This window comes from Podarcis gaigeae, assembly GCF_964106915.1.
Source record: "Podarcis gaigeae genome assembly, chromosome: 9".
NCBI lineage: Eukaryota > Metazoa > Chordata > Lepidosauria > Squamata > Lacertidae > Podarcis > Podarcis gaigeae.
This window is the reverse complement of record NC_139685.1, coordinates 51586189-51609895: the sequence shown is the minus strand read 5'-3', so window position 1 is coordinate 51609895 and position 23707 is coordinate 51586189. Positions and strand designations below refer to the sequence as shown.

General features: G+C 42.4%; 1 protein-coding gene across 3 annotated transcripts in view; it reads right to left on the bottom strand.

The window, feature by feature from the left end:
* PRDM5 (PR/SET domain 5) overlaps positions 1 to 23232 on the bottom strand; it is an 88997-nt gene extending 65765 nt beyond the window's left edge. For 2 of the 3 annotated variants that reach the window (XM_083755709.1, XM_083755711.1), the window contains exons 1-7: positions 22913 to 23183; positions 21033 to 21116; positions 10838 to 10960; positions 5387 to 5585; positions 4292 to 4466; positions 847 to 939; positions 428 to 549 (exon numbers count right to left, since the gene is read on the bottom strand). In XM_083755709.1, the coding sequence (XP_083611835.1) occupies positions 428 to 549; positions 847 to 939; positions 4292 to 4466; positions 5387 to 5585; positions 10838 to 10960; positions 21033 to 21116; positions 22913 to 23005 (889 nt within the window). In that variant the 5' untranslated portion in view covers positions 23006 to 23183. Of the gene's footprint in view, positions 1 to 427; positions 550 to 846; positions 940 to 4291; positions 4467 to 5386; positions 5586 to 10837; positions 10961 to 21032; positions 21117 to 22912 lie in introns of all 3 variants that reach the window. The other variant, XM_083755710.1, reaches the window with a different exon arrangement.
* Between the last annotated feature and the right edge of the window lie 475 nt (positions 23233 to 23707).

The following is a 23707-nucleotide window of genomic DNA, read 5'->3' as shown; positions in this document are numbered from 1 at the left end:
GAAGAAGAAGAAGAGAAGAGTTTGGATTTGATATCCCACTTTATCACTACCCGAAGGAGTCTCAAAGCAGCTAACATTCTCCTTTCCCTTCCTCCCCCACAACAAACACTCTGTGAGGTGAGTGGGGCTGAGAGACTTCAGAGAAGTATGACTAGCCCAAGGTCACCCAGCAGCTGCATGTGGAGGAGCGGAGACGCGAACCCAGTTCCCCAGATTGCAAGTCTATCGCTCTTAACCACTACACCACACTGGCTCTCAACATGGAGCTGAACATGGAGCTCTCATTCTCTTCCTCTGAACATTTTGGTTTTCCCAGTTAATAGCCACAGATAGGCCGACATTTTAATGAATCCAGATTCAGCTCAGGAAATTTGAACACTGGGGAGTGATTCCCTAAACACCGGTGATTTCAACATTTTATGCTTACCAGTGTGCACATTTTCCTTGTGTTTTTTCAAAGCATCCTTGCTCTTGAACCTCTTCCCGCAGCTGTCAGCCTTGCATACGAACCTGGCATCACCTCGGCATGCTTCTTTGTGTTGCTCGTAGCTGATGTTGGAGAGTTGGGAGAGTGGGGAAAAAATAATACATCAAGAAATAAGATACTTCCCCCCTCTCCAAAAAGAATCAGCCTCTCAGCAGGCATTTTGAGTGCGCTTAACACATGCTGCGCAGAAGACTTCTGGGGTCACTTCATGCATAACCTACTGCAGGTAGGCATGAAAGCATTTCTCGTCTTGCACAGTTAGGGTTCAGAAAACAACTAAGGAACTTGAAAAGCAAGCAAGCATGCAAAAGGGAGGTCAGCAGCAGGATGAGAGCAGTCCAGTAATTCTGACATGGAACCTCAATTCTGAGCTGAAGGATGTGTTGCAAACAGAACACTGAAAACTTCTTGAACGATCTCCTGGGTTGACATTCTCTGTGCACTGGAGAACACTGTCAGGAAAGACAAAAGAAAATAAACGAATTTGCTTAAATTGTGTGGGCGTTTGATGCCATCCACATTTATGCTATGTTTGTTTGTTTTCCAAAATAAAACAGAAGTCAAACATTCCAAGGTCAATTAGATTTCAGGGATTGACTGGCTTCCCACACATCCTGGGATATTTGTTCAAGGGGTAAATGTGTGTGTGTATACATACATACATACACACACACACACAGTGGTACCTCGGTTTACGAACTTAATCCGTTCCTGAAGTCCGTTCTTAAACCGAATCCATTCTTAAACCAAGGCACGCTTTCCCTAATGAGGTCTCCCGCCGCCGGTGCCCTTCCAACATTCAGTTTTCATTTGTAGACCAAGGTAAAGTTCGCAAACCAGAACACTACTTCCGGTTTTGCAGAGTTAAAAACTGAACTGTTCATAAACAGGACTGTTCTTAAACCGAGGTACCACTATATATGAATTATTGAAGGAAATTAAGAATATTACGACGAGCTACTTAATTTGTGGTTTAGCCATTAAATTGAGTACAGTGGTACCCCAGGTTACAGATGCTTCAGGTTACAGACCTGCTAACCCAAAAATAGTACCTTGGGTTAAGAACTTTGCTTCAGGATGAGAACAGAAATCGTGCAGTGGTGGCAGCAGCGGCAGCGGGAGGCCCTATTAGCTAAAGTGGTACCTCAGGTTATGAACAGTTTCAGGTTAAGAACGGACCTCCAAAACGAATAAAGTTCTTAACCTGAAGTACCACTGTAATCTTATTTACAAAGTTTATAGTTAAATTATATATATACTTTTTGTTGTTGTTTTTAATATACTAGGTGTCTTGAAGGGGAGACCACGATCACAACACAAATCAACAATCAAGTTTTAGGGCTGGATCAGCAAAATCTATTTTGGACTACAACTCCCATCAGCCCAGTCAAAAAAAAATATTGTGGGGTTTTTTTTGGGTGGTTTCCATATTTTCAAGGCTGCAGAATGCAATAGTATTTTTCTGTGGTATTCTGACCAAACAAAATGCCCCTGAAGAAGGAAAACTATTTCTGAAACATGTTGGGATTAACAGCTACAACATAAACCTTTGAAAACCCTTCGTTCTTTTCCCCTTCCACAAACGTTAACACATCCAGAACAACTGATTCACAATGGATCTCTAAGGATCCACTGCATTCCAGTGATCTACTTACATATACATTGTTTATAATACACACCACTATATAGAAAACTTCTAAAATTCCTGCCTTGTTGGGAAACAATGCCCATTTTATTTAAACGGTTGCTTTTTACAAAGATTGTGTCTCAGAATGCAAATCAATGGGGGAGAAAATGTTCCATTTCTGCTGGAAAGAGGAACTGTGTGTTGTACGCCCTGTATAATTTCCAGAGGTCTGCTGCTGCTCCAATGTACAATATTTACTTAAGAAATTTTCCTCTGCACTTCAAACACATTCCCAGGGTTGCTTTTTCAAAAACAAAATACACAATTAAAATATGGAATATTTTCACATGCTGAATCCCCTGAAGAGAAACAAAATGTATCTCTCTATTGAGGTCAGACTTAATAACCTCTCACAAATTGTCTACCTATAGCTGCTTCATGTATACCTTTAAAACATAGTATCTTTTCTCATTTTAATATGTTACAAATAGGTTGCAAGTTTGATCTTCTGGTTATGTGATTTTATTTGCCATTAATTCAATTTTAAATGTTCTCTTCTGTTTTCATAGAATTGGAGGGACTGTGAAGGTCATCTAGTCCAACCCCCTGCAATGCAGGAATCCTTTGTTCAATGTGAAGAAGAAGAAGAGAAGAGTTTGGATTTGATATCCCGCCTTTCACTCCCTTTAAGGAGTCTCAAAGCGGCTAACATTCTCCTTTCCCTTCCTCCCCCACAACAAACACTCTGTGAGGTGAGTGGGGCTGAGAGACTTCAGAGAAGTGTGACTGGCCCAAGGTCACCCAGCAGCTGCATGTGGAGGAGCGGAGACGCGAACACGGTTCACCAGATTACGAGTCTACCGCTCTTAACCACTGCACCACACTGGCTCCAGACTCAAACCCACCACCTTGATATTAAGAGTCTCATGCTCTACCAACTGAGCTATCAAGCTTTGGTCGTATGCAATTTCTATGTACAATAAATATTATGTGACATCATGGGGTTTGTTTGTTTTTTGCATTTGGGGAAGAAATAATTACAGCTGAAACTTATCTGAGGTGCCAATTCTTATGAGTCCTTAAGAGTGTTCATAACTTATTTGGGCTTATTTGGGTTTATACAATTTAGCGCAATCAATGTGCTGTGCTTTCAGTGGAGTTGTCTTGATTCCATGCTGCATTCAAAGAGGTTGTGGAGCTAAGTCTACAGCACCCACAATATTAGAGAACATTGGAAGGAAAGGTGAAAGTGAACTAGTAGTGGAGTTTGTGGTGGGACACAGATGCTCTCCCAAAACTTGGACTTAACCGTCCAGGAGTCCTTTACCTTTACCTTTACTGGCTTTGCTGTTCTTACCTGGACCAGGTCTTCAAGAGTCAAGGTGGTGGCAAGGTTGGGACTGTGTAGAGACACCGGCGGGGCCACCACTCTCTAGTTGGTGACCCCAACTTTGCAGTCTCTCTGTCCCACCCCATCTGCCTCCAGGTTAGCAGCAGTGATGTCATTGTCAGGAAGATGGCTCCACCCAACCCAAACAGAACCCATACATTCATAGCTATGATGATGTTCCCCAAGCTTGTTGCATTATCCAAAATGAGGCACAGGCAAACTCCGCCCCCCAGTTGTTTGGGACTACAGTTCCCATCATCCCTGACCCTGGTCCTGTTAGCTAGGGGTGATGGGAATTGTAGTCTCAAACATCTGGAGGGCCGGAGTTTGCCTATGCCTGTCCAAAATGTTCAGCGAAAACAGCCAACATGGGCTGTTGTACTTGGAAGGAATGCTTGGAGACTAACATGAAAGCCTACCCAGAAGAACGCCTCTCCTCCAAAACTTCCGTTTCATAGACAACACAGGACAAACCCAGGTTGCTCACTGAGGGAACATTCAGCAGGAAGTCAAAGCCAATCCTGACTTCTCTGAGAAGTGTACCTGCTGCAGTGCATCTGTCTGCACACAACTTCTGTCATATTCCAGGTATAAGATGTTTTCAGTGTGCGTTCAAAAATGTACATTTTAAAGTAGTCTAAAAATGTTTGCTAACTTTGCAATACATCCATCCCTAAAGAAGAGAAATTCAAGTTAATGATCTGAGTGACATGGAATCATAAGGTGCTACTGGAAGGAATTTTTTGTTTTGACTATGGAATCATAGTTAATGATGTTATACACTTACTGCCTCTGCAGAGCTTGCTTAACTGGGAATTTCTTCCCACAATTCCTGCATTTGAATTCCTTTTCTTCACTGGGTTTTTGGTGCAATGTCTGAAGGTGTTCAGCTAGGATTTCCTGGCTGGCAAAACTGGATTCACAGTTAGGGCAGGCATGGTCCTCTTTGCAACTAAAAGAATCTGCACGGCAAAAAAGAAAAATTCAGAAAAATCATTTCCTGCGTATAACATGTTTGGAAGATTATATTCTAAGAAAATGCTTTAATGAAGGAGGATCCACAATATTTTCTAAGCTGTGGTGAGCTCATATTACTGCAAAAAGAAACATGATTAATTCAGCTGACATCTGAAAACAGCAAAGAAATTTAATTATGTTTGTTTATTTCTGTGCAACTTATTTTTTTGCATCGCTTTGTCTTGGTGTAACCCTCTAGCATACATTGCTATAATAATTCTGCAGACAGTTGGAAAGAGAACTGGTGCTCTTTATATTATAAGTGGCAACTCTTTTGAGAAGATTGCTGTGTTGCTGAGGTGACTGAGATGAGGCAATGTTCCTTCCAGCCAACAGAAAAATAAACTTTCAAGGAAGAGGTTTAGTGGTGACACCACCTAAAAGAAACAACTTGGGGGAGAGGGATGGTGCTCTGTTTTATTATATCATTTATGTAAATTCTATCACTTCTGTAAAGTCCTTATTTATGTACTGCTGTTTGATTTTTTGGAGTTTTATGTTATTTCATTAAACAAAGATAAGTCCTTTGCTATGAGTGCCTTCTAAGACGCTTAAGAAAGCACCTTAAATATATATTTTAAAACTGAAATAATCTTATAAAAGAGTCACATAGAGAGGTATGCGTTTTTTCAGTAATGTTTAAGAATAGAATCCTGTTTCGTAGTTATTGAGGCAGAAAGGTACGAAGTCTGAAGTAGTCTTGATAGCTTGCAAAGGTTGCAATTTGTAAACTGTTCAGAAAACTGAAATTACCAAAATCCTCAACTATACAGAAAAGGTGCCCCTCATTTTCTTAAATTTAGAAATGACTGTGTGCTTTTAAACAGATGGACATCATTTCCATTCAGCTTAATTTCATCCATACCTTTCTCACTAGTTTGTTGCAATTCCTTATGGCTGCTGTTACCATTGTTGCTGATGATGCTGTCATCTTCTTCCTGGTTAGTAATTACTTCCTCCTCTTCTTCCTCTACTTCTTCCATGTCGCTGTCAAGGTAACCAATCAGCAGTTCTGTATCTGTTTCAATATCCTCAACAGCTAAGTAGAAAATATTTTCTCCTTCCTGTTGAGGAAAGCAAGAGATTGGACAGTCCCTTTAGGAAAGCATACAGCTAAAGTAATTTTTAAAAGCATCAAGAAATACAAGTTTCTGAGTGGGTAATTTTTGTCAGATACAAGGTGGAATTCATAGTAGTGTTAAGCAGGGTATGCATGAGCTGAACAAGGTCTGCTTGTGCAATAGGACTTTCTCCCCTCTCCTTCCTCTGGGTACCCCCACAAGCCCTACACCCATTCTGGGGGTTTCCCCAGCCCCCTAAAGCAGATTTGGGGGACATACAGGTGGAAGAGAGAGGGGGAAATCCCACTGCACAACTAGAGCTCATTCTGATCAGCCAATTTACTTGAATCTCACCCATTGTTTTGAAAATAATATATTGCTCAAAATTTCCAGCAGGAACAACATAGTCTTGTTGCACTTTTTAAAAAGTTTGTGCCATAGTAAATCTGTTAGTCTTTAAAGTACCACAAGGTTGACTTTTCCCTCCAGACACAACTGAGCTTGTTATTTATTTATTTATTTATTTATTTATTTATTTATTTACTATTTGCAAACTTATAAACCAATTCACAGTCAAAGGTTCCAGAGCAGTGTATGACAGAAGGAAAAGTAAGATAAAATACAAAAAAAAAACCCTGTAGACTCAATGAGCTAGCAGCAATAAAACCATTTCAGCAATTCAATTGTACAACTAATAGTCCATAAAATGCCTGAGTTACATATTAGGAAAAGCCTTCTTAAACAAAAATGCCTTCAGCTGCTGCCTAAATATCAGAATACTAGTTGTGTGCCTAATTTCAGTTGGTAACTGATTTCCAGACGGCTGGAATCATGTAACCTGTGGAAGCCCACCTACTAATTTTGCATGCTTTTGAAGACATAAAGATGTTTGTTTTGCAGTATATCAAGCTCAGCACCAGCACCCTAGGCAGCTAGCAGGTCCCTTGGGATGTCAGGACACTGCCTGCAAGCCACCCACTGACATTTTTCAGGATGTCATGGAGTTGCACTATGGAACTCTGAGAGCTTACAATGCCAGTTCCCAGCCCCCCACGGACTACTCCTGCTACTTCCACACTGTGGCCAGGTATTCCCAGTGGGACCTATATCTACATAAGAGGAAATCCATGAGAGGACACTTTGCCCAGGGTCCCCTCAAAACATGGAGTATGCCCTGTGCTCTGTCTCTATAGCTTTATTGGAATTTGCAAGCCTCTTGCTTCTGCCCACCTCTCATTTCCATGGGCCTGCTTTCATATGGTTCAGTCAATGGTTTTATGGTAATGCAGACTTGGGCAACAGTTATCAGATGAGCAAAGTGCATTGGGTTCTTCCAAAGGAAACAAAAGGAGAATCACATTTACCTAGCAAATGCTGCCAAGTGCTGTCGTAAATCATAATTCTTATCTGATCAACATCCAGTAAAGTTAATTGAGCCTTGCTTACGGTGTGCATAGCCATATATTTTGTGACAAGCTTTGTGAGGCTACAGCAAGATAATGATTTTTAATTTGCAATATGCTAAGATTCATTGAAACTGCCAACAAGGGATATCTTACTTCTAAAGCTTAGATAGGTCTGTAATGGATTAAAATGACTTATTTATGAAATGGGAAAGTCAATTTAATTTGAAAAACTTGTCAAAAGCAACAGTGTTCAAGGACCAGACACATTTTTTGCTCTTACATCAGTGATGGAATGGGGAGAAGAAAATTAATTACATATTTTCTTCAAGATGTGTATTTCACAGTGGAGTTCAGATAGCTATCAGGATAGTTTGCCTTCATCAAAGAGTTACTTTTTCCTCTTATAGCACTGTTGCATGTTCCAGGGAATTTTAATTTACCACAATAAAAACTTAAAATAAATCAAGTTATAAGACATTCCCCCCTCCCTCCTAATGTAAAAAGATTTGGCTCTTACTTTTTCTTGTTTCAAGGAAACATATGTCCAGGCACACAAAGGCCCTGATACACAAAGGCTGTCATGATTTGTTTTAACAAATCATTAGTTAACCACAAGTTGTCCCATAGACAATCAATCAAACCATGGCTAGTTTTTCCAAAGCTGGACTTGTTTTCCAGCTGCTCTTGAGTCAAAACTTTTGCAGTTTGTTGAGCATTTCTGGTTGGGAGCTCAAACAAACCATGGTTAAGGAAGCAGGGTAGAGTGTATGGTAACACCAGACCACACTCAAACCAAAGCATGGCTCATAAGACTATGACTTCATTTATAAAACCAAGCACTGCTTCAGTTACAATCTTTATATCAAATCCATACCTCTGCTGTTAGAAGCAGGGCATGAAGGGAAGGACAGAAGGCACCAAAAATCCAGAAGGGGGACATGAGTTGATAAAAGTTTGAGAGAGAGTCATTTCTAAGATTACCAAGATTACCAAGACAGTGGCGTTGCAAGGGGGGGCAGGGTGCGGTTCACCCCGGGTGCAGTGGCGTAGGGTGGGTTGTCAGCACCCGGGGCAAGGCAAGTAATTTGCGCCCCCTAACCCGTGGATTTGCGCCCCCTAACCCTAACCCCCAGATGTTGCGCCTGGTGCGGCTGCGCCACTGCCCGGGTGCTATGTCTTGAGGGGTGACAAGAAGGCACCCCGTGGGGTTCTTGCCCCGCCGCAGCCACATTCATGGCTGCAGCTGCAAGCAGAGGATCCTGCCACTGTCCATACAGCGTTCGAGCAATGCCGGCAGCAAACCACTACGTACAACGCATGTGCTGTGTCACATGCATGCGCTGTTCATAGCAACGCCACACCTGCGCTGTACATAGTGGTTTGCCGCTGGCACCGCCCGAGCGCCATACGGACGGCGGTGTGATCCCTTTGCTGCCGCTGCAGCTGTGAGCAGAAAATCCTGCCACCGTCCGTACGGTGCTGGGGCAGCGCCGGCGACAAACCACTATGTACAACGCATGCGTGGTGTCACACACATGCACTGTACGTAGTGACGCCACACACGCGCCCTACGTAGTGACACCATGCATGTGTTGTACGTAGTGGCACAACATATGCACAGCCGGTGGTTTGCCCCGCCCCGGGTGTTGGTTTTAGCCTTTGTTCACCCCATACAAAGATTCTAAGACTACTGCTGAAGGTTTATGCTCAAATACGTGTGCTCAGCTACCATTTTAATTTCCCATAATGTCCCTACATTATTAGAAATTTAAATGGTGGCTCAGAGCAATGTGTCCAACACTACTGCTGCCAGGACTGCCATGTCAACAAACAACTTGGAACCAGGGTATCTATGGGACCATCTCTCCTACTGTATCTCTGTCCAGCAGATGGGTGTGCTTAGCCTGTACTATAAATTGAGCTTTTACTCCTGTAGCTCCAGTTCTCAGACTAGCCACTCAAAATCAGACAGATGTCTGGCACAATGATGTTTAGGTGCCCACTGAAGGTTTATGGCGGTTCAAATTTTACAACCAATGAAATTGTTTTACTTTTTAGATTTAGATGAGTGGTTTTATCATTTTTTGAGTTTGTTGAACTTATTGTTTTTGGAACCTGTGCTTGTTTGTATTAGTCTTCTTTGATGGTTTTATATTTTGATGTGGTCTGTATATTTGAATGATGGTGGTGATATAGGACGACCACTGATATAGGGAGTGCAGTCTGCCATGGGTCCCCTAAAACAAGGAGATGGTCCTGCTTTCTTATAAAAGTCAAACACTATGTATTTGGGTATTAACTTTTTGTTAATACAATTGCTTATGGGCAGCACAAGAAATGAACAGAAAACCTCAAACTTGCCTTATGATAAGTAAATATTGCAATAGGTAAATATATAAAATCACAAGCAGGATCATAAGCAGAAGAGGACTATTATGCTCACGTCCCACTTATGGGCTTGCCATAGTCATGTGTTTGGCCAATGTGAGAACAGAATCCTGGACCAGATAGGGTTTTGGTTTGAGCCAGCAAGACTCTCCTTGTCTTCTTATGCATTTGTCTTGGATTTCTTTGTGGCTTACCTCCTCTCCCAAATTCCCGTCTGCCTTTTAGGCTGAGAGGCAGACCAGTTGTGCCATATTTATTACAGTGTTGACTGATTCTCAAATACTAATCTTCCATTATTACATTTGTTAAGTATGACTTTAAACCACTCTACTGCATCACAGTAAAGACCTCTTTTCCCATTAACCTTTGCCATTTCATTATTCCAGTTTGCTGAGCTTGTCCAGACCACCAGAATGTCTGGTGGCTAATGAACAGAGTGCTTGAATAGAAAGGGTTGGCTGTGATCCTGTTTATAAAGAGTTTTGACATTAACAGCTAAGGGGCCTTCGCCATACAGTAGTCACCAGCAGACACCATTGTTAAAAAAAAGTATAAAAATGTAATTGGCAAACACAGGAGCAAATGCAGGCCTTTTTTATTCAACCAGGTTACTCAAAACGGGATTAAGGTACAGGAAAGCAAGCAGAAAACACATTTAGCTTTGAGAGGCATTGTGAATTTTATATGTTCATTGATCAGTTGAATGACAGGAGAAAAGACTGAAGGTTTATTGTTGCTGTCACACTGATTACAACTTCCAACAAAAGGCCAATGACTTCATAGCTATATGTCATACATGGCCTTACAAGTCCTCATTCAATCTGGCAGTATTCCAAAAACTTTGATTAACCATTTCCTTCCACTGGGGGAGGCGTCAAAAAGTATATCATGCATCTGAGGACGGGGTGGGAGTGGGGAGATAGTTGACGCTCCCTACAACTCTTGGCATTCTTATCTGCTTAACAAAGCATACTCACTCAACTGACTTCAGATTCTAAATAGTTTTTACAGTTCTTTAGAATTTCCATAGCTCAGGCACAGCATACAAAGCTAATCTGCTTGAATATGGATGTATGATTAGCCACTATTTTTAATTTCTTATATCCAGTGCTTTTTTTCCTTAAAAAAAATGATTAGAGGTGCTCTCATTTTGACTCAAGAAATTCACCATTTTATACTTGAAATCGGGAAGAATAAATACAGTAAATGGACAAAAGTACAAAGATTCACAAAATGTTTAGGGGTATGTGTACCCCTGCATACCCCCAGAAAAAAAGCACTGCTTGTATCTAGAAGGCATGATTTTGGGATATTTGTAAAATTATCCTTGCCTAGCTTTTACTCTAATTTCATAGACTCCAATCTAAAGGCAGAACCAAGTCAAAGCGAAAGCTTTATTTAAATAAATAAATGAGCACTCCTTTACGGAGATTAAGGATAATGAGCGGTTACCAAATTTACCTGGATAGCAGCCAGGTTCTTCTGTTCCTGGGATGGTGCTTCATGTACAAAGCGGAGCCAGTTGGAATGCCTTGGGCTGCTGGCATCCAGCACGTAAAGCACCTCACCTTTGTTCCCACGCACCTGCAATGGCAAGAACCGTTAAGCAAAACTAAAACTTTGCAGAACAATTAAAATATTCCACTGTAAATCACCAGGGTTCACCCTCCTAGCCTATCTTGCTCTGCCTGGCAGAAGAAGCAAATCTGTCACTTTCCCAGGAATCCACCATGTCTCACATCCTTGGCCCATGTACCTCCATCAGCAACTGGCCCTTCTCTTTTGCTAACTCTCTTCAATTTGACAGCCTTCTTTTCTCAGGGCTCATATTCATTAATGAATAAGCTCCATCCTATGTCAAATAGCCCCACTGGATAACCAACAACCTTCACTAATTCAGACAGCACAAAAGGTTAACTATAGAATTCAAGCATCTTATACAGTCCACACGAGGAAAAAACACAGGTGAAAAATGTGTGCTATAAGTTACCTACGGAAGGGCTTGCTTCCCACACTTCTGGTTTTGTCAAAAGCACAAAACTAGATAGTTTCCAAATCCCACTTCTGAACCCATACCTGCTCCCATTTTATCTTGGTCTACAGCAGGCATAGGGAAGCCTGACCACCCCCTGGTGTCAGACTACAACTCCCACAGGCACAAGTCTGATTATTGTCAGTTTCTAGTGAGGTGGAGATGGGCTTTTTTTCACTGGTAGCACCAGTACAGTATTATGGAATGAACTGCTCTGGGCTGGCATTATGATGGTTGCAACTGATGGGAGCTGGCTTCCCATAACATTTAGAGGGTCTCTGGTTCCCCATCTGTGGTCTACTTTAATAAAGGACTTCTTTAGCTGAGCTGCCGAGTCCAATAAAAATATATAAACTAGTGACTCTCACTGCTGGATTATTTATTTATTTATTTATTTATTTATATTTGTCACCTCATAATAAAGGCTATGTGATAATAAGCTAAATAAGAACAACTCTGGAGTAGAAGAATAATACAAATTCACACCAAAACCTGAACAAAAGATTAAAACAAGGCCAGGCATATCTCATTTTACATAACAGAAGAGCTACAACTGCACTGAAAAGATTAAAAACCAACCAACCACTGTCAAACAGTAGAAAAAATACTAAAAATTATGATCAACAAAATTCAAAGAATTTAAAAAAATGTTATTAAAAGGCCTTCAAAAAATAATGGATGCGTTGGAGATAATAATTGCAATGGGCTACCTGAAGAAATGTTCTGGACAAAATTATTTAAGATATTCTAAAGCCCCTGGCAATCTGCCCAGATACAGCTATAGGTTGGGAAAAGGTAAACACATCTGTGCTCTCCTTAGCACTTTCAAGTCCAACCATTCTTCCTCATTTGCCTTTCAAAACCCACATTTGTACTGCTCCTCATCATATGTGGTTGCAGAATTTTCCCAATTCCTTTAAGAAAATGTTTTCATATTATGAAACAGTAATGGACCCTCTTCCAGGGTCTCTGAAGAGGGAAGGTCATGCTTTAATAATATTAACCAAAGCAGTCTATTCAATACTTCATATATATTTTCCTTTTCCATCTTTTAACTTGAGCCTCTAAGACCTTGGACCTGGAAAATAAAAGAACAAACTAGTAAACTGTTCACCGTTGTGCCAAAAGGGACTGTAACTGAACATTGTTCCTGAGTGATATTATAATGTACTTCTTTAGCATTGTGTACTCACATTGGACAGAAACAGGAAAATTCTGGGGAGAAAATATTATTCCGTTGAAACCACACTTTTCAAAAGGTTAGGTGGATCTCTTCCAAAAGGAATGAGAAACTGTTAGGAAAAGCACTTGTTCCAGATTTCAAGGGCAAGATTCAACCCATCACCCAAAATTCTTATTCACTTAATTGCTAACATGAGTGGTCTGGTCTGCTCATGCTAGCAACACAATGGAGGTCACATTCTCCATCCCCGCAAAGCAACAGGTTGAATCTTAAGGTAATATAGTAGTTTAACATCCTGGTAGTATGTGGCTTAATTTTCTACAACACCTGGGTACCCACAACTTCTGGAAGTAATACATTGAAAACCATTGGTTCATGTAAGCCATCATGACTAGCAGCCATTGATGGTCTTGTTTTCTAATATGTATGGTTATCTACCTCTTCCACAATATTATTCTCACAACAATCCTGAGAGGTCTGTCAGACTAAGAGTGTGACAGTCCCAGGGTCATCCAGTAAGCTTCACTGCTGGATGAGGATTTTAACCTGAGTCTCTCAGGTCCTAGTCTGACATGATACCCACTGCACCATACAAGCTTTTTTGTCTTAGTTACCCTCGGGAAGGGACATCCTACTTTCTCACTGACAGACACAGGTAGCCTTATTATGACAAAGCTTAGCAAAAGCCACATGAGAGTGTGTATTCTTCACACTGTTCTTATTTTCTTTATTTAACAGCTCCCGAGGTTCTGCAAAACAATATAAAAGTCTCTCCAATTTACTACTCTTTTTCCAAGGAGAGATTTTGTTCCCCAAAGAGACAGAGATGTGAATATAAGTTGTTTTTGAAGATAACAGGATTTGTATGTGCCTCTGAAAAAACAAAATCTGCTCCAAAAAGTTATATTTATATGCATTTGACTTTGTTTGGGACAGACAAGCAAGGCCAGTGTTAATTCTCACATGAATATGGATGAAATTAAAGCTATCGTGTTTCAAACAGCCTGACATTTCCACAATAGCACAAGTTTATGCTGTGTTTTCAACATGAAAGGGTTGAAAGCCTGAATGGACCACTGCCGTACACAAAACTGTACACTAAAATAAGCAGACAAGTAATGCAGTCAGGAAAATTGGAGCTTTCCTTTTGGACAATGCTATGGCTGCAATCATGTACACAGTTAGATTGTTTAAAAGTATATTGACCTCAGTGGAATTTAGAAAACCTAACTATGTGAGTTTTGTGCAATTGGGCTTACTCCAAGGTAAATGGGTATAGGATTGAAGCCTTTAATCACTTATACAGTGGTGGGGAAAAACACCAAAATCAGTCATGATTTCTAGCCATTTGCAGTTGATATGAACATTATTTCTATTCTTAGGTAAAGGGAGTTTTGCTATTTTGTCTGTTGATTCCCATTAAACAGACAGAAGTCACATCCACACTTTACATTTCAAGTACCATTATACCACTTTAAACAGTCATGGTTTCCCCACAGTGAATTCTGGAAACTGTAATTTGTTAAGGGCACTCACAGATAGTTGTTAGGAGTTAGTTCCCTGGAAAGAGGACCAGTTCTGAAACCACTCTGAAAACTGTAACTCTGTGAGGTGCAACAGAGTTGGAAAAAGACAGTAATTGGGGAACTAACAACTCCTTTGAACCCACTTTACCATAAACTGGGAGTCAAGAGATTACAACTTTCAGGAACTGGGGGCCACTGGTTTGTATACAGCAGTGAAATGCTGTATACCTTCAGTGAATACTACCCACCAATGTAAAATGGTAGCCTTGATACAAGCCAATAATGCAAGTTGGTTAAAAAACCAAAACCAAAAAAAGCACTCTGGGGAAGGCTATTGGTGAATGGCAAAAAAATAAAAAAATGTAGAAAGCTCATGTTGGCATATGTGGCTCAGGCAACTTGCTAAATGACTCTCTCAAGTTTGAAATGAAATCATGTTGTGTTTGGCCAAAAGGATTAAGCAGCGGGGTGTATTCTGCTGCACTACATGAGCATGGCTGTGAGCTGAAGTCAAATACTTTACAGCCAGTGAGGGGAAAATGTCAGCACAGCAATGATAACAAACAGATGGCTTCTGCTACAGCACTCAGTAAACACATTGCTTGCAATTTTGGAGGCCATTTGGCGGATTGTTATTAAATAAGAAAGGCAAGAAACTACATTCCCATATAAACAGCAAGGGCGGGGGGATATTCCGTGACTCCTCTAATTTAATTTTGAAACAGAACACATGAGACCTGGTATGGGATGCTCTTAGAAGCTAAATGTTAGCCTTGCATTGATTTTGAAGCTGCTGCGTTACAGCACTATGCCGTTCAGAGACTCTATCTAATGGAGTGCAGCCCTTCCAAGGGCAAGTTGCATCTATCTTTTTGAAATTTGCCAACGCCATTCCCTCAAAAGGGGCACCCATGCCTGCAATTTGCTTCCAATTCTGGCAGAAAATTTAAAAGATGAAGACTTTTCTACAGTCGATTGAACTAACAAACTATAGTTTGGTTTTATAAAGTTTGGCTTGCTTTCCAGCTGCTCTTGCCTTGTAACTTTGCAACATGATGTGCATCTGGAGTGCAATGGCCAAACAAACCATGGTTAAGAGTACTGGGTTTAGGTGTAACATCAGGCCATAGTTAAAACAAATCAAGGTTCATAAACCAACAACAAACCATGGCTTCAAATTGTGGTTTGCTGGCAATAAACAAACCCTAATTAAGTTGATTCAGATGAGCAAACAAACTATGGTTTAATAAAACATGGTCTAGCGTTAGGTGCGAACCAGGCCAGTGCTTTGGATACTTTATCCATAGACTATAGAAAGGAATATATAGAAATTACCGTATTTTTCGCCCTATAGGACGCACCGGCCCATAGGACGCACCTAGTTTTCAGGGGGGGAAATCAAGGAAAAAAATATAATCCCCCCCCCCTGCAGCTCTGGGAGCAGCGGACAAGCTGCACGCAGCCTGTGCGCTACTCCAAGACCTTCTTCCTGCTTTTGCGGGAGGTGGCGGAATTCCCCCACCTCCCGCAAAAGCCCACAGGAGCCGCACGCGACTCCTGCAGGCTTTTCGACCAGGAGGGAGAAGGGACTGAAACGGACAGTCAGTCCCTTCTCCCTCCTTGGGGAAAAGCCCCCAAGAGTGGCGTGCTCTTTAAAGGCTGCGCAGCTCCTGCGGGCTTTTCTACGAGGTGGGGGAATTACCCCACCTCCTAGAAAAGCCAGCAAAGCCGTGCAGCCCCTTTAAAGAGCGCGCGGCTTTTGCCTGCTTTTGCGGGAGGTGGGGGAATTCCCCCATCTCCCGCAAAAGCCCACAGGAGGGAGAAGGGATGGACTCAGACAGTCCGTCCCTTCTCCCTCCTTGGGGAAAAGCCTGCTTTCCCCCACTGCCAGCCTCCAAGCCGGGTTGGAGAGTAGCGGGAAGGCGTTGCGCACCTTCCCGCTGCCCCCCATCCTCCGGGGCTGGCGATGGGGGAAGCCAAGGAGCCTGCATTCGCCCCATAAGACACACACACATTTCCCCTTCATTTTTGGAGGGGGAAAAGTGTGTCTTATAGGGCGAAAAATACAGTAATTGCTGTTTATTATTCAGGGACCTTCAGTCCTCTGCAGAATATTGTAGGTGATGGCAAATATTTTTAATGGTATCTTAGGAAACTTATCCAGAGAGGTAAAGCCAATAAATGTTCTGCCAAGCCCAGTGTTGGTTTGCATTAGTCATGTGGTCTTTAGTGAAGTAACTTCAATGAGATAACTTCAGAGCAAGTGGTCTGTGGCTTACAGATAAAATGTTTGCATACCCTACTACTTCATGCCATGGTTCTTAATTTGGCAACTGAATTGAGGATACTGTTATTTGTTTCAACCCTCAGAAGCCCATCAGCTGAGGGTGTACTGATGCCTAATTTCATCAAAAGCAGACAGCTGCAAGAGCATTGCAGGCAGAGCAATGATGTCACTTGATTACAAATACTGCCACTCTATGAGCACAAAATATTTCATTTAGGAACTGTTTTTACAAAGCAAAACAGCAAACCACCCAGCAGGGCTCCCTTAAGACGCCCTCCAAGAATACTAGTCTCACCGGAGATCAAGCAATAGCTCTGTCATATATAAGACCATACATCCACAGGATATGGGCCGCAATCCCAAATGCACTGAGCATCCCCAAAGCCTTAATGAAATCAACAGAGCTTTGAAGGTCCAAGCATACTAAGAGCTATAGTCAGCCTCAACAAAGGCTCAGAAGGGCTCAATCTAAGATCTGAACTGCATGTTTATAAAAAGCACTTGATATGATAATATGAAGAGGGGAAAGACATGCTGAAATGCTGCAGCACATCCAGATCTCCCTGCCTACCAAAGGGTCAAGGAGAAAAATCCCAGCCTAGCCTACTACCTGATATCCTATTTTTCAATGAGCAGAATTTTATTTGTTTACATGAATGAGTATGCATTTTTGATGCCTGACAGTGCTAGGCATGGATATTAGGGGTGTGCGTAGGGTACTTGTAGCCAAGAATGGAAGTCATCGGAGATCCCAACAGTTATGGAATGGCAGGCTAAACTTTTTGAATATACAGAATTAGCGAAAATGACATATAAAATTCAACACCAAAAAGGGGCAAAGTTTGTAGAAGAATGGGGTAAATTTGTAACATATATAGGAATCAACTGTAGAAGTTTAAGAACTACAGCAGGGTTAACATAACTCTTGTGACGTGTATAGAAAAGTAGAAGGAACTGTAAGAGAAGATGTATATTAAGAAAACTGCAACTGGGAAGGAAGGAAGTGAAGGCATGATTCTATGCAATGTAAATAAGATGACACTGAGAATGATTGTAAAGATTGTTTTATTTTGGGTTTTTTTTGGAAAAAGTCAATAAAAAGCATTAAAATTAAAAAAAAAGATACTAGGGGTGTGTGTAGCCCAAATTGTGAGGCAAATCATAGTGATATGAGGAGTCTTTCACGTTACCACATTGCGCCATTAACAGGTAATGCCAAGGGAGATCAGGCAGTGCCCAATCCTCGGAATAGTTTAGTTGCCTCAGTTTTTCCATAGCGTGAAATATATTACCCCCCCATCCCGCCACTCCACACAGACTGGCTTTTTGAGAAATGAAACACAGGGCTCATCCACACTTCTGCTTTTCTGGTGCCTCCAAAGCACAGGTCTGAGCAGTTTTCTGCTTGTCCCCTGTTTTCTAGAGCAGTTTTGTCTTTCCCCTGTTGTTTTCCCCTGGAAAACCCATTTTTTAAAAATGTTTGATATTTTACTATGCTTTTATATATGCTGTAAGCCACCCAGAGTGACTGGAGGAACCCAGACATATGGGTGGGGTAATAATAATAATAATAATAATAATAATAATAATAATAATAATAATTTTGTTATTTATTTTATAAACTGAAACAAATGTTAATCCGGAGAAACCTTGACTGATACTTGCTCAGATTCAGCAGGAAACAGCAGGATTTCCCAGGGGAAAGTGGCAGGGCCAGTGGAAGTTTGGAAGATCCCTGAGTTGATAGAGAAAACACCCAGAATTCAACTGGAAAGAGGTGGAAAGGAGAGTGGAGAGGTGGGATGATCTTTTGATTTGACTGAGAGGTCTAGCATTTAAATTGGTCAGTTATTTTCCAGCTGCACTCCAACCACAGTGATTTGGGGGCACAATAACCCTCCTCCCAATGAATTGTCCTTGTCCTCCAGGTCTGGTTATCACCCACTAACAATTACAAAACATAGGGCTTTCTCATTTCTTCATGGAGGGTACTTACAGGAAGGGGGCCTGGTGACAAATATTTTCCAGATTTTTTAAATAACAAAAGTAAAAATAATCTGTCTGAATGTGGGCAGGTTTCTTACAATTGATCCACCCCTCTGCCCAAAAAAGCCACCCCACTAAATGATGGGTGGGAACTATATTAGGGGTCTTTCAGATTCTATGTAACCTACGAAGAATATTTCCTCATAAACTGGAATGATCTTAACTCTGTTTTGAGGGTGCAGCAATGTGGTTAATACTGCTACTACTAATAATAGACAATATATGAGCTCCAGCAAAACAGTCACTAACTTGAAGCGGCCTTCCTAATTTCTTGAATGGCTATCTATGTAAACCTGGACAGCTGCTTTTTACTTTACGTGTCCCTAGCCACAGGCTTGCAACTCAAGGCCACTTCACAGCATGACTCATAATGCACAACAACACTTGTATTCAGATCAGCGTCTGTAAACGTAAACCGCTTGGGTTCAAACATTCAGGAAGTCATAAAATGTGGTATGCAGGAATCTGTGCAAGGTTCCAAAAATAGGTCAAAGAGGGGGAAAGCTAAGAAAAAGTGTCAAAGAACCATATAAAACCTGATTTTATGGTTTGCTGTTAGAACATCTACGTGTCACTGAAACACTGTCACACTCTCAAACAAATTAATATTAAACCATTTACAGCATTTAGAAGATTATTGTGCTTCTAGGTCACTTTAATTAGACAAAAAGAATCTTTGTTCTTCATAATGAACAGGGGAGCCAACTTGGGTCCCAGGTTATGGGTGCCCAGTGCACATGGCATCATGATGTCACGTTGCAGCATGATGTCATGGTGTCAAATTGCGGTGTGATGTCATGTCTCTCACCCTCCCCAGCCTCAGAACCTGACTTCCAGTGGTAATGGAAGTCAGGATCCAAGACCTTACAAGACCTCAGAAGTTGCACTGGGCAGCACCTACAACAATTTTTTGTGGATGCTCAGGCACCCAGATCCCTCTATAGTTGGTGCCCCTAGTAATGAATATATTTAAACAAGCACCACTGCTAAAATGGCATTTATTAAAGGAAAACTACACCCAAAGTGGATCGCTTCTTATAAGAGCACGCTTAAAATTTAAAAGCAGCCATGCCACCATTATTTAAAATACAGGCATTTAAGCTAGATAAAACAGCAGAAATGCTATCCATTCAAGAATAGACCTGTAATATATGGCCCTAACTAAGAAAAAGTAGTCTGGATTGGTTTCAAATCGGAAGAGTTGTGACCATTCATGCCTTTGTAGAGGTCTATAATTCCCTAGGTTTATGTATGTATGTATGTATGTATGTATGTATGTATGTCTCTCTCCCTCTCAACTACATTTTGTCAGTCTTGGTTTTGTCACAAGTAGTAGTGCCCTTTGAGTGCTCACTGCAACGACAGATCCTGAAGCTGAGACTCCAATACTTTGGCCACCTCATGAGAAGAGAAGACTCCCTGGAAAAGACCCTGATGTTGGGAAAGATGGAGGGCACAAGGAGAAGGGGACTGCAGAGGACGAGATGGTTGGACAGTGTTCTCGAAGCTACAAACATGAGTCTGACCAAACTGCGGGAGGCAGTGGAAGACAGGAGTGCCCGGCGTGCTCTGGTCCATGGGGTCATGAAGAGTCGGACACGACTAAACAACAACAAGTAGTGCCCTTGTAGTGCCTTTGTAGCTGCCACTGCTGCTCTGCATCTTTCCACCCTGGTTGAACACAGTGTATTGTATAGCATCCGCACCCATGAGTTGCCCTACTCCCACCTCACATCACTGGCAATAGGTGGTGGGGCAGAAGGGCACATGGTGTGGAGACCTCATACACTGAATGCAAGTAAATGTGATCAGGAACAGGAGGAAGAGATACAAAGATGATACAAAGAAGAAACAGTTTTGTATCCCATCACATCTAGTTAGACTAACAAACAATAGTAATTCTAGCCCTGGGTCACATCCACACAGTACATTTAAAGCACATCACTTCCCTCATAGAATCATGGGAACTGTATTCCCATGCAAGGAATTGTATTCTGCATGCTAGGTATTGTATCTACATTTGGCTCCCAGTAGGTTTCCGAGTACTGAGCCTCGGTCCAGTATACCTGAAGGAGCATCTCCACCCTCATCGTTCAGCCCGGACACTGAGGTCCAGTTCCGAGGGCCTTCTGGCGGTTCCCTCACTGCGAGAAGTGAAGCTACAGGGAACCAGGCAGAGGGCCTTCTCGGTAGTGGCGCCGCCCTGTGGAACGTCCTCCCATCAGATGTCAAGGAAACAAACAACTATCTGACTTTTAGAAGACATCTGAAGGCAGCCCAGTTTAGGGAAGTTTTTAATGTCTGGTGTTTTATCATGTTTTTAATATTCTGTTGGAAGCCGCCCAGAGAGGCTGGGGAAACCCAGACAGATGGGCAGGGTATGTATGTATGTATGTATGTATGTATGTATGTATAAATAAATAAATAAATAAATAAGCAAGCTACAGTTCCCAAGATTCTTGGGGCAGGGGGACCATGTGCTTCAAATGTACCATGTGGATGTGATTTCTTTGTTTTTGCAAAACAATGTACCAACTGAGTCCCTAGAGCCCCAGGAGCCAAGCCATTCTTGCAGTCCTCACCTCCCACATCAGTCTGCAGTCTGTGTCTTCATCCAGCTCCTGAGGCATTCGCTTCTCTCCTGCAAAGGGTCCAAATTTTTCGCCCTAAGGAGTGGAAACACAAGCAAAGCAAAGACATCAAACCCTTCCGCCTGGTCTAGGAAAATGTATTGCTATGTTCAGTTTCACAACTTCATTGGGGTCAGGTACATATTATTACAGAAATGTGTGACTGCACCACTGTTTCTTTAAATTACTTACATGGGGTTCAGGTTTAGAGGATTCATGTCTGAATAAAGATGTAGGGAAAGGGGTTTATACCCTTCCCCCAGGACCCATCCCCAATGGAAATCAATCCTAGCACCCCACAAAAAGCTGCTTTATTCCCCAGTGGTAAAAGCCTTCCAGCACAAATGCTATGTCCAGATGTTTTTTGAATCAGAAAATCAGAACTGGCGAGAAAGGTTAACTTCCCATACCCTATTTGTAAAAAATAAAACAAGATATGGGGGACAGGTACCCTGAATCTCTGAAGAGGGCTAATGGGTTTTATCCAACTAAGGTTTACTCAAATTAATGAACATGACTATGTCTGGTCCATTAAGTCTACTCTGAGTAAAACTTCTTGAATATCATGCAAAGTCCTTTTAACAACTGTATTTTTTTAACTGCTTAATGATACAAATTAGCAGCCTAATAAGGATATGAGAAGGGACATGGGTGGCGCTGTGGGTTAAACCACAGAGCCCAGGACTTGCCGATCAGAAGGTCGGGGGTTCGAATCCCCGTGACAGGGTTAGCTCCCATTGCTTGGTCCCTGCTCCTGCCAACCTAGCAGTTCGAAAGCACATCAAAGTGCAAGTAGATAAATAGGTACTGCTCCAGTGGGAGGGTAAACGGCGTTTCCATGCGCTGCTCTGGTTTGCCAGAAGCGGCTTACTCATGCTGGCCACATGACCTGGAAGCTGTATGCTAGCTCCCTCGGCCAATAAAGCAAGATGAGCGTCGCAACCCCAGAGTCGGTCATGACTGGACCTATTTGTTTGTTTATAGGAACAAGGGAGGTTGCCTTATACTAAGTCCATTGGTCAATCTTGTTTAGTATTCTCCACAATGACTGGCAGCTGCTTTCTGACTCTACCTGGACATGCCTGCAACTGAAACCTGGGTCCACACAAAGCACAGGTGATCTATATGGAGCTGCAGCCCAGAAAGCATAAACCAGGAACCAGAGGAGCAATTACAGTAAGAAAGGACAATAACAGTTTGCTACAATTTGGCAAGCTTTGGCTACCTAAACCAGCTCAAGAGAGCGTCTTGCAAAAGGCACCTTTTGTTTATTCCCCCTTCCCTTTGCCATTGAGGTGAAGGACTGAAATACACAGGCTCTTCCTTTGAAACCGAAGACTGTCACGGATTTGCAAGATGCAAATTGAATCCCCTGCCCCCAGGCAAATCTATTTTGGATGCGAATCGGATTTGAGCTCACAGCTCCTTCTTTTATGTGGCTGTTGTCGAACTGATGGGGATTCTGACTGCCCCGAGGAGAGCTCAGTCGAACAACAATGGGCGCAGGAGGCGCTGCGAAAAAGATAGATTAAAAAGCAAAAGTTTTGAGGCCATTTATGTAATAATTTCCACAAGTTGCCGGACGGAAGTGAACTAAAGAGTGTCACAAGAGGAAGAGGGGTTTGGGATTAAATAGTGAAGATCTGAGACAGAGAGAGAGAGAGAGAGAGAGAGAGAGAGAGAGAGAGAGAGAGAGAGAGAGATACGTGGCAAGCTCTCTGGGGAGGGTGGAAGGTTGAAGGAAGAGCTTGCAGGAAAAGCCTGGCGGATCTCTCCCCGCTCCCGTCCTGCCGATCCCTCACCTTAATGGTGCAACAGCAAGGATCACCCACCTTTTTTACTCTCCGGGCCGTAAAGAGCCCCATCCCGTCTTGAATGTTAGATGACTTCAGGGCAAACCTGTCCGGCACGTACATGCCCAGCATTTTTTACTACTATGGGCTGGGGGGAGTTACTAATGTAGCTTCTTAAACGGGGGAAAGGGATCCAGAGGGGCTTTCATTGCAAAGGGAAGCGGGTTGGGTAGGTAGGGTGTGGGGAGAGAGAAGGGATCGGGCGGGGAAGCCTTGCTGCTCGATCTCCTCCCCTGCCCCCCCCCCCGGGCCGGGCCTGCTTCTTCCCCCCGCCCCGATTCCTCGCTCGCGAAGTCTCCGCCGCTGGGCCGGCGCTTCTGCCGAGGCTCGAGAAAGGCGGCGCTCCGATTGGCTGAAAGTTTTGCCGAGAGCGAGCGAGGAAAGGCAGAGCGCGCGACTCCTGCGAGGCGAGCGAAGGATCCCGGGAATCTTGGGCAGGGAGAAAGCGGGCAGCTTCTCTTTTCGGGACAGGACGAGAGCCCTGCATTCCTGCTGCGGAGCGTGGGCTCCAGGGCTTTAAAAAAATGCTTTGGAAATTTGGGTTTAGCAGACCTAATTTGAGTGGCGCGACTTAAATCATTCTATGATGCATGTATAGCACATTTCCCTAATTTTCATTTCCCCCTCCCATAACTCAAAAACTATATGGCATAGGAATTTTTTTGTTCACGTTAGTGACTTTGACATGTGAAATAATCCAGTGCAGAACAGCAATGGAACAACTCCATTGAAGAAGATAATAGTGGTTACCCAGACCTCCTTGCCGGTTGCGAA